The following is a 17,391-nucleotide window of genomic DNA, read 5'->3' as shown; positions in this document are numbered from 1 at the left end:
AGGTACTTATTAAGCTCATCAAACTCATGCGTTAGTTGTTTAAACATGTAGGTTTTGATTTTGCTAAGAAGTTGTGATTTTGGCTTAGAAACATCATACCATTCTAGACTTGGCATGTACATAAAGACTTAGGTGGAATTTTCTATTGGTAATTAATTTGTAATTTCAAATTGTTCTTTCTTTTGAATGTTTCTTTATTTCGCTATTTAATTTGACTGAGTTTATGACTTGTATATTGAGCCTAAATGGGTTTAGGATTTGTTTTATAATTAATTGAAACTTGTTGATATGTTTTGGTAGTGCTTGTGGATGTTTTAGAGTATTTTTTAATTGGATGTTTTATTCTAGGGGTCCCAATACCAATACTTGGCTCAGTTGTTTCAAAAGAACTAAGACAGTGAGCAAAATGCTCCAGTACTAGGTAGATGTATAGGGAGTTTGTTATACCTAGTTTTATTTGATAATATGTTTTGATATAAAAAATTAAAATGTTTTTAAATAAATGTAACCTCCCAAACCCGACCTATACATTATAGCTAGATTGAGAAGGCTACTGTGACAGCCCAAAATTGACCCTAGTCGGAATGTGGTTTCGGGACCACAAAACCGAGGCGTAAAAATAATTTAAAATTTATTTTGATGCCTATAATATGTGTGTATTCATGTGTGACATTTTTGATGGTTCGATTTAGTGTTATAAAGGTGAATTTCACTAGAAAGGACCTAGTAGTAAACTTTGAAAGTATGATGGGGAAATGTGTGATGACTAGTTGAAAATGCATGCAAAATTAAGGGATTTGCATGTCAAATTCCCAAAGATGGCATAGTGGCGGCCATGACATGGTTTATGGGCAAAGAAAACATGTTGAAACATGTTTTGTTAATGCATGATGTATTAAATGATAAAAAATTAATGATGTTGGATGAGTAATAAAAAATGTGTGTGAGTGTGGCATTTCCCCCATTGCCGTGCAAGTGAAAGAAGAACAAGAAAAAATTGTTCATCCTTGTTCTTTCCTTTTGGCCGAAAATACTAAGGGAGGAGATAGGAGTTTTGCTTCATGCTTGGTTTGGAAGAGAACAAGAAGGAGATTTGGCTATACTTGTATCAAGATTAAGGTATGTTTGAGGTTGTGTCATGAGGTTCATGCTTGTTTTGGTTGCTAACTTGATGTGCATGTTAGCCATGGTTCAAATCCTTGTTATGCCATGAAAATGGTATTTGGCCAAGGTTGATATTGTGTTAAAGCCATTGCATGCTAAATGTGAAACTTGTTGATGATGCATGTAATGATGGATTGACTACTCTTGAAATTTCTTTTTAGTATTCTTGAGTAGGACATTGAATTCTTTGTTTAACCATGACCAAAGTTAAAAGGGTATGGTTGTGATGTATTCGCCATGGTGCATTCATGAGCATGATTTATGCTTGTTACTTGATTGGTAAAATTTGTGTTTGGATGGGTATGAACCCCTTGAGATTCGGCCATGCACCTATATGTATATATATGTTTGCACATGATGTGTTGGAATGACATATATACTACCTCAAAGTATGTATTTTCATGTGATTGTGTTTTGATTATGAAGCAAATGATAGATGTGTATTGAGCTACAATATGTAAAGCATTAGCTAGTAAAATGTGTGCCATGCATGTGTGGTATTAAACATGTAATTGGCCTCAACATCAACATGCATAATCGGCCCATGAATGAGTACCTAAGAGGTTGTGTTGTCGGCCATGAGTAAGCATGTTGAAGGCTTTGTGTGTTGAGTCGATTCATGAATTCCGTACTTATGTGACTTTAATGTCTAGTGAATATATGTGGGCTAAGTACCTTGAGTTCCTCTTTTTGATACTCAAATGATTGAATCAATTTATTTGCTAAATTAAGCTCAAGAGCAAAGAGGGACCAAATCCGATAAAGGGAAGGAAAAAGTAGTCGAATAGCCATCGGAATCATTCGACAACATCCGAGGTAAGTTTTCGAGTATCGAAACTTAGATTTTGATTCGATTGAATGAAGTAATAAGCAATCAAAATTCGCCTTGTATATGGCCATTGAGCGAAATGATATTTTTGTTAAGTGAATTGTGCATAAAAGTTTTGTTGTGAAAATGAAACAAAGATGTGCATGAATGTTCGAGTGATATGCGGGCTAAGCCCAAGGCAATTGTGCGACCAGATATCCGGCTAAGCCCAAAGGCAATTGTGCGAAGCTATGATATCGGCTAAGCCCAAGGCAATTGTGCGAGTTGTGATATCTGGGTTAAGTCCCGAAGGCATTTGTGCGGGTTACCATAACGGGCTATGTCCCAAGGTGTTTTGAACGAGTAGCTATATCCGGATAAACTCGAAGGTATGTGATTCAAATTTATAAGCTGCTGGAAAATTTTCAGTTAATGCACTTGTGAAATTCCCAACAAGGTATGTTTTGTGTGTGCTTTGCACACTATGAGTAAGTGCGTTGAATATTCGCTCCAATGATAAACGAGCTATCGGCCTTAACTAAGCCGTTGTTTGTGTATGAAAATAAGAGTTGGGATTGTGAAGTAAGCATGTCTTTGAGAAATTGTGCATATGAATTAGTGTTTAGCTACTTGAATGCTATGCTTTGGTTGTGTGTATATTATGGCTCGAAACTTACTAAGCATAAATTGCTTACTCCGTTTCTTTGTTTCTCTGTTATAGATTTTGCTCGTTAGCGATCGGATTCGGGATCATAGAAGTTGAAGTCAACCACACTATCAAAGCCCTTTTTGGTACTCCTTTAGTAGAGTTCGGATATGGCATGTATAGGACCACCCTCGGTTGTTTTTAAGTACTTGTGATGTATATGTGTACGGCCATGCGAAAATGGTTCGTAAAAGTGGAGTATGGAATTTGACCATATGTGGTTTGTAATTATATTTGGTTTCATGATGTGATTATGGTTTGGAATGAGAGAGTTGGTCACATGATCAGCCATTGGAATGGCTAAATATGATCACATGTGGACCTAAGTATGACTAGACTATAGTTGGTCCATGGGAACTACAATATAGGTAAAGCCTACCTTAAAAACAGAGGCTGCCAGCTGCAGTGACGTGGATGTGAAAAATCACCAAAATTTGTAGGAATAGTGTTAAATAGTGAATAAATTATGTGATCGAACCTTGACGAGTCTATTTTCATATGAAAGTAACGAAACGATCATATGATCAGTATACCGAGAGATATTAAAGTTCTCGTGAGACAGGGCCGGAACGGTTTCTGGGTCCCCTGTCGCAGCTTTGAAAATTTGCCATAAATTATCCAGAATGAATTAGAAGTCATGCCTTATATGTGCAGATTCCTTTTTGAGTCTAGTTTCATTGGAAACAAACGGTATCAGTATTGAAACCCTGTACAGAGAGATATTCAAGTTGTAACGCGCGAAGGTCAGTGTAGTCGACCCCTGTAACATGGGCGACTTTAACTAATAAACTGTACCAATTGGCCCGACCAAAAATTCTAGAAATAAATCCATGGATGGATATATGAGTCTAAATTCAGGTAAAATTTACGGAATCAGTTTCCGAGTTGTGAAACTCGAGATATGCTTTTTAAGGCGACAGCGACGCAGTTTTCCAGCTTGCCTGGGAATGTCAAATTGGTCGGTGCCATAAGTGGTTTTGGCTTGTTAACCCCTCGTGTCCGACACCGGCAACGGTCTCGGGTTCGGGGTGTTACAGCTACATTAGCCACTGAAATGGCTAAGCTAACTTACGTTACTTTTGAAGACCTTAAATAAACTCATTTTTGAGAAAAACCGTAGTTGTACTTTTGAGTTAGTAAAAAAAATTCATTTATTAAGTCATCTATTCTTAAGATTCATTTTATTATTGACAGAGTTATTTTAGAAAAACTGTTTGTTAATCGTTTTACTTTGTAAAAACTTGATGTTAACTAATGCAGAGAAAAAAAGTCATTATTAATGTCATTTTGGAAATCTAGTTGCCTTATTGATTTATTTTTCAAAAAATAGTTTCTTTGCAATTCAGAGGAAATTAAGGAACAATGTCAATTTTAAGCCAGATATCATGCATTTTTCAGTTATTATGCTTGAGTAATCCATGCATGTAAAAATCTCCAAATGAAAAGTTACCAAGCCACAGACCAGAAATAATTAAAAATTACAAACCAAAACCAAAATTAATAGAGACTTAATAATACTTATTAAAGGTAGTCTGAGATCTAAGGTGATTCTCCGAATGTCGGGGCCGGTCCTAGTTTTGAGGTTTACCTAAAAAGTTAAACACTATGGGTGAGGCTTATGAAAGTTTAGTGTGAGTCGAATAGTTATTTAAACGGACATAAATATCAAATATAGTGAAGCATAATAGCATTAGCAGAAGAACACTGAACCATCATAGGAATTTCATAACATCATATAGCCTTTATCAATTCGATGTCAAACAGTGTATGAGCATGGGCCATCATTCATTCGAGTAACAATTATTAACTTCTATACCATTCAATACAACACAATACAATACATATAATAAATCAATAACCTTTGAGTATGTCGTGAGCATGGTGCAATGTAAAAAGAATTCTAAGATTTATGTTCCATTGTGCTCTGATAACATCTCTCATTCATACTATACGCCAGAAGGGGTGAGCAATGTTACACCTTCTATGACATGGCATATGGTTGACAAAAAAATGTTAACAAATTTTGGCACAAACTATTACTTAGAATTTTTAAATTAAAATAAAGTAGAAAAATAAATTTTAACTTTTAAAGTATATGAACTAAGGTTCTGTTTATTTCATAGAAAATGGTTTCTGAAAAATATTTTCTACATTTTCTTGCGTTTCTTTATGGAAAACAACTTGATCAACAGAAAAAACTTACAAGTCAACGGAAAATAAGTCATTTTTCCTATAAAATGACTTACCCTCTTGAAAAGCGTAAGTCATTTTCTAGAAAAGAATTCTTTTATGGGTAATTTTATTTTAAAAATATTTAAAAATAATAATATAATAGTACAAAATATTATAATTTTTAATATTATTAAATATACATATTTAATTATCTATACCTAATCAAATGATAAATTATTAATATAATTTATTATTTTAATAAATTATTTAATATTTAAATTTTAATTTAATAATAAAATTATTATTGAAAAATATTCAATATTAATATTTTAATAATAGATATTTATTACAATTATAAATATATTAATAATAAATGTTTGTAGTATAAAGGTTAAAATATGCCATAAGTTTATGTGCTCTTCACAAATTCATAATTTAGTCCCTATACTTTTATTTTCAAGAATTTAGTTTATTCACTTTTCAAATTTGAAAATTAAATCTAATTGGTAACATTGTCAAATCTTTTAGCCAATTTTGATGATGCCACATTTTTAAATAAAACTACTCAAGATTCATGTAATGAAAATGATATTATAATGAATAAGGATTTATCAAAATATTTTTAATAATGCTAATAGTGAACCTAAATTTTGATATCTAAAATAGGACTAACCTCAAAATAAAAGTATATGGACTAAATTTTAAATTTGTGAAGAGTATAAGGACTTATGACATATTTTAACCTAGTATAAAAATGAATATTTTAATTATATAAATATTAATATTTATTTAAATAATGCTTAGTTTCATTTATTACTTACAACTCTAATGTGTTAATATGTGCTCTCATGTATATAATATATGTAATTTAAATTAAATTTAAATTAAATATTATTTATTATTAAGTTTATATATGATATTGATTATTAAAAATATTTTATTATTATAAAATAAATTTTGATTCTTAAAATGAAATTGCACTATAATATTTTATAACAAATATATTTATATTGTTTTTGTTCTACAAAGAACAATGTAAAATATAAATTTATAGATATAAAATAAACTCAATTAAATAATAAAAAATAAGAAAATTTTTAATGGATGTTTGTTTTATTAAAATAATTTTTATAAAATATTTTCAAAAATCTACTAAAGAACGAAAATATTTTACAATAATTCATTCAACCATTAAAAAATATAAACTTTTCTAACGTATAAATTGTATTCTAGAAATTATTTTCTAAAAAGCATTCTCAAGAAAAGAAACAACATATATAAACATTAAAAGTCAAGACTTTTGCTATTTAAGGGCAAAATATCAACAAACAAATTTCAAAATCTTTAATGATTAAATTGAATTTTTTTCAGTTAACTAATCAAAATAAAAACACTCATAAATGAAGTGACTATGCGTGTAATTTACCGAAAATATTTGAGTATTAACTAGACAAAAGTGATAAAAGTTGGGGTGCGAAATATATAATCTTCCCTTTCCTTCATATTTATTCCAATTATGATGCTTCGCCATTTTCTTGTTTCGCCTTCAACCTAAAACCCCTAGTCCCAAAAATGGATTCATATATATCTTTAACGTAAAAGGAGAAAAAAATCGAAATTTCTATCTTCAGCTTCAATTTCTCAGGAAACGGAAAACCAGTAAAGTATTGTTTGGAAATTTGCAATCCAAGTAAATGCAAAAGTCGTGTCGTTTCATTTCTCGCTTCCTTCGCTCCTCCAAGCACACTTCTTCCCCTATCATTGTTAACTCATCGTTTAACAATCTCTCCCATTTTGATTTTTTAAACCCCCGAAATCAGAGCTTTTTCCAATTTAGTCCCCATACAACAAATTCTGGGCAAGTCAGAGGTTTGAAACGTTGCGTTTTGCTGGGTTTTGTATTGACCGCTGATGATCCCATCTATTATCAGCATCATACACATTTTTACTCTTCCCGTCGAAGTTAGTAGTACCATCTCTTAATCTGTAAAAAAATGGGGTTTTTCCCCCTTTGTAAATTGTTTACAAATGAATGTCGATATGTTCTGCAGAATTTTTCACGAGGGCTAAACAAATAAAGAAGATTGAAATCAATGATCAGCACAGGTACTTCCTTTTTCTTTTTCCTTTTTTGTAGTTGGTCTTTCCAAAAATGGGGTGTTCGAAAATCACGCAATTTGCCCTCTAATTGAATTGCAATTTAATGTTTAGTCTGTTTTCTTTTTAGAATTTGTTTTGCATAGAAATTCACTTTTTAAATTATAGCAAAAACAAAGAACTAGATGGGGGTAGGCTACAGGAGTATTTCAGTAGTGAAAGCTAGAATTGCTTTTCTGAGAAAATAATGAAGAATATAGTTGCAATCGATTCAATTTTGCTGTATACTTATAATTGGGGAAAAAAAGTCAAATTACTTCTATATTTTCATTTTCTTGTATAGTTTAGGTTGCCTTTGATTGATTCCTGGTGATTAAAACTAATAGTGTGTTGGCTACTTACTATGTTTCGTTATAAGTGGAGTGAGCTCTTCTCATTTTGATCTCATTCTTTGGTGAATGCTTAGACTACATGTCAGCTTATTCATATCCTTTTGCCTTGATATCTTGTTGTTTGCCTTAAATCTTTGACCCTCTAGTCAACGTGCTGTTACAACTGCTTTATGGTGCAACTTCCTTGTCTTTTCTCTCAAGTTTGGGGTCTGGTTAGCAACCTCTAGCCATGTTATGTTAGCTGAAATGGTTCATTCACTTGCAGATTTTGCTAATCAGGTAGTTAAAACTCTCCCTTTTGTTTTCTCTTACTCCCTCGATACTAGTTTGTTGCTTTGTAACTAAATTTATTGATTATGAAATGCACAGAAACTAATACATGTTGCATTGCAGGCACTGCTTGCTTATGGTTTGAGTAGTTCAAGGCGTGCACCAGATGCTTTGCATCCGTAAGTCCTTTCCATAGTTAAAACAGCCATTGTTAATCATAGTAACTATGTCTCCAGTTATGATTTTCCTGTATCACATTATGCATCTTAATGTTCATGGATGATGTGCCTTTGCATGGGTTAGTCATCTTGTTCTTAAAATTTTCCACTAAATAAATAAATTCAGTCTCTGTTTGGTTTCTTAAAATGTTTTCTATTTCTAGTTTTATCTTCTATTTTCAATTTCTATTTTTAAAAAATTAAAGAATACATAAAAATAAAAATATATTTTCAATGAATGTCGATTGGTAACTTTTTCTCATGATAGAATAATGATAAATAAATTTTTAAAAAAATCATTTATTTATATGGATTTGAACTAATGGCAGAGATTTGATATTAAAAAATTGTTACAAAAGAGTATCTTTGTGTTTGTATGGATTTGAACCAGTGCCAATTCATCGAAGTTTAAAACCTTTGTTTTTGACTTCTCCAATTTTGCTAAACATTTCTCGTTAAAACATTGAAAATAACTCTTTTTTTCTGTTTTATAGTTTTCACATATTTTCAATTTCTAAAAACTGTTTTTAAAATTGTCAACCAATTTCTTTTTACTGTTTTCCATTTTCCAAGAAAACTAAAATGAAAAAACCTCTGTTTTCTGAAACCAAACAGAGCCTTGTATAATTCTTTCTTTTTTACCTTCCACCTTAACATTATCATCACTTTTTTTTCAAGAATTCTAGTAATTAAAGTTAACTGGTTGCTGTTCTGAGCAAGAGTTGAAAGTCAAGAAATTTATAATTTTTAATACCATGTATTTTCTTTCTACTAAGATAGGTGACTTCTTTATCAGCTAAGTCCTATGTTTTAATTTGATACATACATGCTACACCAGGGAATTTTTTGTAAACACTATATACAAGTTCATATGTTTATGGATAGGCTGATACCTCTGCTTTTTTTCTCAGGTATGGCTATTCCAAGGAAAGATTTGTTTGGTCCTTGATATCTGCTGTTGGCATATTCTGTCTTGGTTCTGGTGCTACAATTGTTCATGGAGTTCAAAACCTATGGATAGCACATGTACTTGACTTGGATTTTCCCATATATTTTGTATATTATATACTCTATGCTCCTTTTGCTTTTCCTCATTAATCGTTTCTTAAGCTTTTGACAAATGGCATCTTATTTTGCTTGCTGTCTTCTTTAGCCCCCGGATAATATTGAGTATGCAGCTTTGGTGATAGGCGGCTCATTTATAATTGAAGGTATAATTGAGCATCATGATTGTAGGATAGCGAAAGTGCATCAGCTTAATCTATTCTTCCTTAGATTTCCCTCTTTAAACAATCATACCTTCTGTTTAGGTGCTTCTCTTGTTGTTGCCATTCAAGCTGTCAAGAAAGGTGCAGCAACGGAGGGGATGAAAGTGAAGGACTATGTCTGGCGTGGCCATGATCCTACATCTGTTGCAGTCATGACAGAGGTAATTCTCAGTGTACCTATTTGCACTTTTGGTTATTAAAGAATTGAACTTGTTAAATGTGATGTTGGGATTTGAGAAATTTGGATCCGTATTAAAGAGCTAGGATGAAATATTCAGTTGCTATAACAGTAAGATGGGAGATGATATTATATTTTAGATTAGTTTATTTGCCATGTAGAGTACTTATGCTTGAAACTGTTAAAGCTATGGATAGATCTATTAATTTAGTGAAGAGAAGAGCCTGAGTTTGATCAAGGTACCATTAGCTAATTTAAGCATTCAATTTAACATGCCCGTCCCTTCAGCCTTTGCAAAGGTAAAAATAAAAATAAAGAGAAAGGAAACATTAGGACTAATCTTCAGTTATGTTGCACATTTGCATTCCAAGGTTAAACACTCCCTGGTGCAGCCATATTTTGCACTGTTGAGAAATACTGCAGTATTTGTGGAATTTGTGGAGAATTTTGATATTTTGTGTGCAGGTGAGTTGATTGAATAATTTATTGGAGTTTTCCCTGTTGTTATTGTTGATTTTACAGTTTGTGTTCCCTTTTTGGAAGAAGAAATATTTTACTAGTCATATGATACAATCTGCAGAATCTTTACAACTTGGCTTCTTCAGTAAAGCAACTTAAAAGAATTTACCAGTCTTAGGTGTAGGTGTCATGACAGTTAAGTTACCAATCAGTCTTAAATGAGAAGCACTTTTTGTAATTTCCTTTTCCTCGTTCATATTTTGTAGCAGATGGCTAAACTAGTTGACTGTAGAAGAATTAAAATTACATAAAAGACTAATTAAATTGCATTTTCATAGGAAGAATTTCATAGTTGCAGATATCTTGATCTATGTCTATATCTCCATATGCTCTTCATTATTGCCCCTCATTTGGTATAATTTTTCATGCACGAAGCAGATTTAAGGGTTTCTTAGCTTAATTGATTAGCTCCTGTCATAGTGATTGAGGAATTGTTGTTCCTTCCTGTAAAACATTTAATAAGCCTGCTTTAGATATTTTTTTTCTGAAAGTAATACTTGAACTTGATGTCTAAATTGAAAATCTGTTTCTTAAATTGTTGACATGCTTTTCTTGTGCCTCCTGGCTTCTTCTCCATTCTCTTTTTGTGCAGACCTTAAGGATGATGTTTAGTCTTGACTGCATTACCTGTATGTTGTGTTTTCTCTCAATTCCCTACTTTTGACTTCTGCACCTATCAAATGTGTGAATGTACCTTTATGCACAGTTTGTCCTTGGTTCAATGTTTTCTAAAATAAATAATTGTAAGAATTATGATCATAGTTGCAATTTTACCTAGCTGCAACAGATTGTTTCTCTAGTTGCTTCACAGTATATTACGTCAACATTTGCAGGATGGCGCTGCAGTAACTGGCCTGGCTATAGCTGCAGCATCACTGGTTGCAGTGAAGACAACTGGGAATGCCATGTATGATCCCATAGGTTCCATTATAGTTGGCAACCTTCTTGGAATGGTCTGTTATACTTCTTAATGACTGAATTTTTTACATCTTTAACTGAATACCAGTAAATACTGCTTGATATTATGCAAGGAAACTCTTTGAACAAGCTGGATGATATTTGTTAGTTTTTCTTAGTCAATAAGTAATGTTTGTCTCTACCAGAAGCTTTGCATTTCTTGAATTAAGAACACAGTCACAGTTCTGTTGGCCGTTTTAACCAATTTTAAGGTGATATGTTCCCAGTTAGACATTAGGCATTCGTGTGTTTTCATGGGTTACTGAAAACATACTATGTTGTCTTTAGGAATTGACTGGTGGAGAACTAGGGTGTGCCTGAACATTGTGCTATGAAGTATGAAAGGGAGTATAAGACCAATACCTTAGGCAAGTTACTAAATCTTTTCTGGCAAGGTGACATGCTGGATGTGATTTGTGATTAATGACATATTTAGTACCATGGACTAAAATGCATGGCCATATTAGCGTGTTAACTTTGACTGGGAAGTCCTCTATGAAATGGATAATCAATTAAAATATTTGCAAAAGTTCTTCCATTGTATATTGTTAGACTGTTGTGTGTTTGATGAATTTAGCAACTCTGATGATTTAGGTTGCTTATGTAAATTCTTACATAATGAAATGAAGTTGAGAAAGTGTGACTTATTGAGTACCCTGGTTTTAATTTAGGTTGCTGAAATAAGATTCATGGGTGATTAATATGTATGGGTTTGTTTTGCCTTGCTTTGGGCTTGTAGGTTCTCAATATTGTTTTCACATATGGTTTTGTTGCAAGTTTGAAAATTAGAATGCTAATTGCTTATTTTCATAGTTCTAGCTGGTTCTTTGGGTTTAAATGTTTGCTAAAAGAAAATCCTTCTGCCTTGTTTCCTTTTTCAAAACTCAACCCCCCGCCAGGGAGAATTCCATAATGGCATATAGGGAATGAATGGAATTTGACATTAGGATGGAGGAAAAACTGAGTTGGTGTTTGCTATGACTTCTAGGCAATACTTTGGAGATGATTTCAGGAGTTGCTAGTTCAGATTGTCTCTTCAAGAGAAGGCATTGTGTGATTGTGAAATAAAGATTGGGAGAAAAAGGGAGTGAAGATAAATTATGTAGTTAGAATTGAGTTAAGTCTTAAGGCTGCGTTATTGTAAGGTTATAGTTTCAAGCATCTTTTGGTTTGTGGTATAACTTATTGAAGCATATTAAAATATGTAGGTCGCAATATTTCTCATCCAGCGCAACCGGCATGCCTTGATAGGGAGAGCAATTGATGAACATGATATGCAGAAGGTTCTCCATTTCTTGAAAAATGATCCGGTATATCTCTACTAGAATTATTTGACTTGACATCCATTTCATTTATATCATTCTTGAAAAGTTTGAGGGGCATGAAATTTCTGCAGGTTGTAGATGCTTTATATGATTGCAAGAGTGAGGTGATTGGACCTGGGTTCTTCCGATTCAAGGCAGAGATTGGTGATTGTCTCACACTGCCTTAATACTTTTTGATGATTATATTTTACGATTAGCTTTCTTGATATTAATATTAATTTCAATTCCAAATAGTTTTTGCAAATTTCCTTCATCTTCTGCAATACTAGTATTTTAACTGGAAAGCAAGAGATGCATTTTACTAGCTGTCTTGTCAGTATCGCATTAATAATGCTAATGTGTTATGAACATTGATATGATGTTTTTCTTGCTGGAATTATCTAGAAATTCGTATTGATGTCCATATTTTTGGGTTTCTAATCATTTAATATATCAGTTAGATAGGTTACTAGCAGAATTTATGCTAGATCTGGTCTACTAAAATATATCATTGGCGTTTCTCTAGTTGAAACCTTTTGGCATTTATTTGTATTCTTGTGGCAATGTATGCTACAGATTTCAATGGAGTGGTGGTTGTGCAAAATTATCTCAACAGAACAGGACGTGAAGAGTGGGCGAGACAGGTTAATATTTCAGTCTTTCTTTTTTTGGTCTTCAACACATTTTCTTGTTCAATGCTTTTTGCTTTTATCTTTGTGTAGCTAATTATAGCTCAATAAACTGATTGGCCTTTTTGTCCTCTACATGAACATTTTCCTTGATACAAGCAGTTATATATACTCGAGAAATCGAGTATTCCTTGTGAAGATATCTAACTTAAATAATAACATAATTTTCATAATTATCGTTTTAGTCAATATGCTAATAACTATTTTGTTCAATGGTTTGAAGTTTTAATGTCTTATCAACACCACTCCACTTTTGGCTTCTGCATGCATTATTTGTTATTAAGAACCAGCATCCTACTTTATCGATCTTCGGTGTTGTTTTAAAAACAATGGTAATGTCAGGGAAGTGCACTAAACTAGGACGCCTGGAGCCTTTAAATTATCTACTCTGGTGAATTTCTTGTCCTGATATATTCTTATGCTTTATGCCCATGTTGACTAGCCGGATTTTGGTTGTATACAGTTTCGAGAATCTGCGAAGGAGAAAGATGATGCCGCATTGCTAAAGATCATGTCCAATTATGGTATGCAAGTAGATGAACTAGTAACTGTAATACATTGAGTTGTAATGTGTATGACAAAAGAGTTCCTTTTGCAGGTGAGGAAGTAGTCACAGCTTTAGGAAGTGAAGTTGATAGACTCGAAAAGGAGATCCAAGAACTTGTTCCCGGCATTCGGCATGTTGATATTGAAGCCCACAACCCCATAGACCTACCTTCATGATCCCAGATTTTGTACGGGCATTATTTCCACCGTATATTTTTACATATCTAATGGACGTAAAAAATTGCAATTAAGTAAGATGTCACTTTGTCATTCAAATTATAGCGATAATTACAGGATTATCGTTATATTTATGATTACAGATTGTAACCTGTGAATAGTGATGTTTGAGTTTGAAAAGGAAGTGCTATTCTTAGAAAGCTGAATTCATCACAAGATCATGGCCCGAAAATAAAAAAAAAAATTGTTAGCTAGTATTTTGCAGAGTGATATGAAGGAATCCTGCATGATTTAAAACATCTAGGGTTTTGTATTTTATTTAAAAGATGAAAGGATCAATCATAAATGGGGTGAATTACTCAAAAATGTCTAATTTTTACAAAAAATATCAAATTAGGTCTATTTTTTTAAATTTGTTGGATTAGGCTGATTGTAGAGAGAGAAGGGAAATGTGTTTAATTGGACAAGTTTTTAGCGGATTTTGTAGGAAAAGGCTTTTAGTTGGATATGTTTTTTTGCTATGTCAGCAAAGCGTGTCTAGCTGTATGTGTTTTCACTCTCTCCAGAATGTTTTTAGCAATCTTTTGAAAGGCATAATTTTGAGCAAGCACATAATTACATCAAGTAATGTTTGATTTTTGTTGTTCATATGTAATTATAACCTTACTTTTTTATAAAATGTTTTTGTTTCCAACATGTGAAACAGGTTATTTTGTTGAAATGAGTGGATGAGTTAATGTCGTTTATTACGACGATGAAATTTGTGACACCGATATTGGGGTCGTTTTTTCATCGGAGAACATAGTGCTGTTGACTTTCAACTTGAATATGCAATTGTCGGAGCTCCGTATAAGAATTAGGAGGAAAATCATTGGATCCACCTAGATGAGAGTATCGTCATTGAAATATCTATTTTTAGTTTCAGTCGACCTCATCCAATATGAGGCTTTCGATCTTAGAGGCGCAATGAGGATAGAGACCGACATCTTTTCCAGTTTAAGAGGTTGGAATGGAAGAGGAAGTTGAGAGTCCAACGACACGGTTGTGCAGTAAATTCATGACTTTGTTAGAAAATTCCCATTATGATATGTGGGAATCGTCAATGGGAAGACACTTATTGGTTTCAGCATTAGATTTCAACTGCAGCAAGCAGAATGCCCAACAATCAAGGTTTGGCGGTAATCGAGAATTCGACTCCTCGACATGATAGTGGTTTTGATTTCAACATTGGGAGGCTGATGTTTTACGTTGGGAACACTTACAAGGTTCAGATTTCCATCGATGTTTTGGTTGTATCGACAATTATATAATAAGGGATGATGTACTCTCTACAACCTCCACCAGTGACGGGACATCCAACTTTGGATATGCTAGGGGGTTAAGATTGAAGAGGGCACTGAATTCGATAACAATCCAATCCAGGTGTTCGAGTCAAATGGTTCAGAAATTGCATTATGTTTTAAACCAGAGTCGGTTCCAATTGAACCAGAAAATAAAGGTTCAGATAGTGAAGGTTCAAACGAAGATGCCAAAGATCTGCAGTTCAGGGCATACTCACATCTGGCCCATATGCATAATGCGGACCTCTTAGTAGAAGGTGTATTGGAGTTTTTAGAGCTCCTACATATAAAACCGCGTCGTGCGAGTTCTTTATTGGACTTTGGTGATTTAGAAGCGGAGAATGAGTTTTCCTCTAAAGATGTTTTTGGTCATAGCAGTAAAGCGATACAACATAGATAATGAGGTAAATTTCTACATTGTTAAATCCCGATCGAAAAAATTTGAGACGAAATGTACAATGCGAGACAATAGATGTCCATAGAAAATTATGGCTTTTGTAAGGAAAAAGACGGGGTTGTGGACCATCAAGAAATATACTGCTTCGTATGCATGGGTCGTCACAGGTACTGCGTCAAGACTGCTTGATATTTGTGGTATTGAATTCCTAATTTTGAAATACTCATGTTGTTGCAAGTATTAGACAAGATCATCTGAAGTTGGATTTGGAGATGGTCGCAAGCACAATATTACTTATGGTGAAATTGAGCCCTAGGATTTCTGTGTCGGTTATAATTACAAATATCCTTAGCTAGTATGAATACGCGTAGTCATACCGCAAGGTGTGGATCGCAAAGCAAAAGGCCTTGCAGAAGATGCATAATGGGTGAGACACGTCGTACAATGATTTGTGGTAGTGGTGTCAGGTACTAGATCAATATGTACCGGGTTGCTTAATCGATCTGCAAACGGAGCCTGCATACCACAACGATCGTATGGTCCAGGGATGCCGAGTGTTCCATTGTTTATTCTGGACTTACGAACAATGTCAAGAAGCATACTGATACTGTAGGTCATTGGTACAAATTGACGACACCTTTCTATACGGGAGATTTCAACATCGTTTATTGTTGGCTGTTGCACAAGATGGTAATAAAAAAATCCTACCAATAGCCTTTGCAATAACGCCAGGAGAAAAGATAGATTATTAAGATTTTTTTCTATCTAGGTTGAGGAGGCATGTTGTCCCCCAACTGATATATACGTCATCTCTGATAGGGAACCTTAAATACTGATTGCAATTGAATAGAAAAGAAGCCTTTGAGACCGCACACACTATAGGTATTGTCTAAGACATGTGGTAGCTAACTACCACTGACAACATGAGTATAAAACATCACACACAAGTGATTAACATGGGTATGTACTCGCCACTATTTCAACTATCTAATATTTAACTTTTTTTCCAGATGTTAGGATTAATGGATAAACTATTTACTTTTTTCAACAAGGTACAAGCTTGTAAAACACCGTTTCCATGAAATGTTGAAAAAATTACGAGTCATTAATAATTGCGATGCGAGATACCTTGCTAACATACACTTCGACCAGTGGACAGAATTGTATGACAGTGGTTTACAATACAAACACATGATAACAAACATGACAGAATGCATCAATTCCATGTTGAATATTTTCGCGTTAGCAACACTATTTCCAAAGCAAACAGAAAAATATGGTGGACAGATGAAGGACGGTCATGTTTGGTGAAAGGACATTATGAAAGAAATTAGAGAGGCTATAAATAAGCGAACTGTATGCATTCAATATGTCACTCGCGCGAAAACCTATCATTTTGGGTTACAGAGTTCAACAGGCCCAACCAAGTTATTGCCAGGAGAGCTTACCGTGTAAATCTGATATGACGAACCTGCGACTGTAGGAGATTTAACACACTTCGTTTTCGATGCACTCATGCAATTGCAAAATGTTCCTCGGTATGTTTGGATCACATGAGCTTTGTGGACGAATTGTACAAACTACAACACATGTATAATGTGTGGAAGTATTAATTCCCACTGGTCCTAGATGAAAGTATGCGGTCAGCAGTATCGAACGCTCCATTCAAGTTGGTTTCCAAATTGTGTCACAAACCAAAAGGTTGATCGAATTCTACTCGGATATGCAACAACATGGATATTCAGGAGAGGACAAACCAACAAAGGTTATGCGGTTAATGTAGGAACCCAAGGCATACAAGGTTGACATGTCCACACTTGGAGGATACTATGAGGACAAGACCTCATTAACCAATTTATTAAGTTTTCAACCATTATTTGTTGATTTTTTCATTCATTCTCATTTTTTTAATTTGTAAATATTGGTTTATTATACTATAGAGATACAATATATAACTTTGTTCCATTTTTCTAGTGAAAATTGGATCCTTGTACAAATATGTAATATCTATATAAAATGACCGAATAAAACTTGGCTTAACAATATAAAATGACAACAATAACCAGTTTTGCTTCAAAAACAATATTTATTTAAAAACATTTCATATCCAATATCCGTACAATCTTATCGACTAAAACTTAGCTAAACATTTAATATTCACTTGACAAGTACAAAAAAAAAAAATCATG

The 17,391-nt window shown here is 33.4% G+C and overlaps 1 protein-coding gene across 1 annotated transcript; it reads left to right on the top strand.

Annotated features, from left to right (window-relative positions):
* Positions 1 to 6,333: 6,333 nt before the first annotated feature.
* LOC108486704 (metal tolerance protein C4) lies at positions 6,334 to 13,665 on the top strand. Its single transcript, XM_017790892.2, has 13 exons — positions 6,334 to 6,812; positions 6,902 to 6,956; positions 7,486 to 7,618; positions 7,733 to 7,788; positions 8,739 to 8,853; positions 8,981 to 9,038; positions 9,138 to 9,256; positions 10,626 to 10,745; positions 11,958 to 12,059; positions 12,146 to 12,218; positions 12,630 to 12,697; positions 13,206 to 13,266; positions 13,341 to 13,665. Exons 1-13 carry the CDS (start codon positions 6,545 to 6,547, stop codon positions 13,463 to 13,465), a joined length of 1,353 nt encoding a protein of 450 aa, XP_017646381.1. The 5' UTR covers positions 6,334 to 6,544; the 3' UTR covers positions 13,466 to 13,665.
* Positions 13,666 to 17,391: the final 3,726 nt, after the last annotated feature.

This window comes from Gossypium arboreum, chromosome 6, assembly GCF_025698485.1.
Source record: "Gossypium arboreum isolate Shixiya-1 chromosome 6, ASM2569848v2, whole genome shotgun sequence".
In the NCBI taxonomy this organism is placed as follows: Eukaryota; Viridiplantae; Streptophyta; class Magnoliopsida; order Malvales; family Malvaceae; genus Gossypium; species Gossypium arboreum.
The sequence above is the reverse complement of the archived record's forward strand: the minus strand, read 5'-3'. Positions and strand labels throughout refer to the sequence as shown.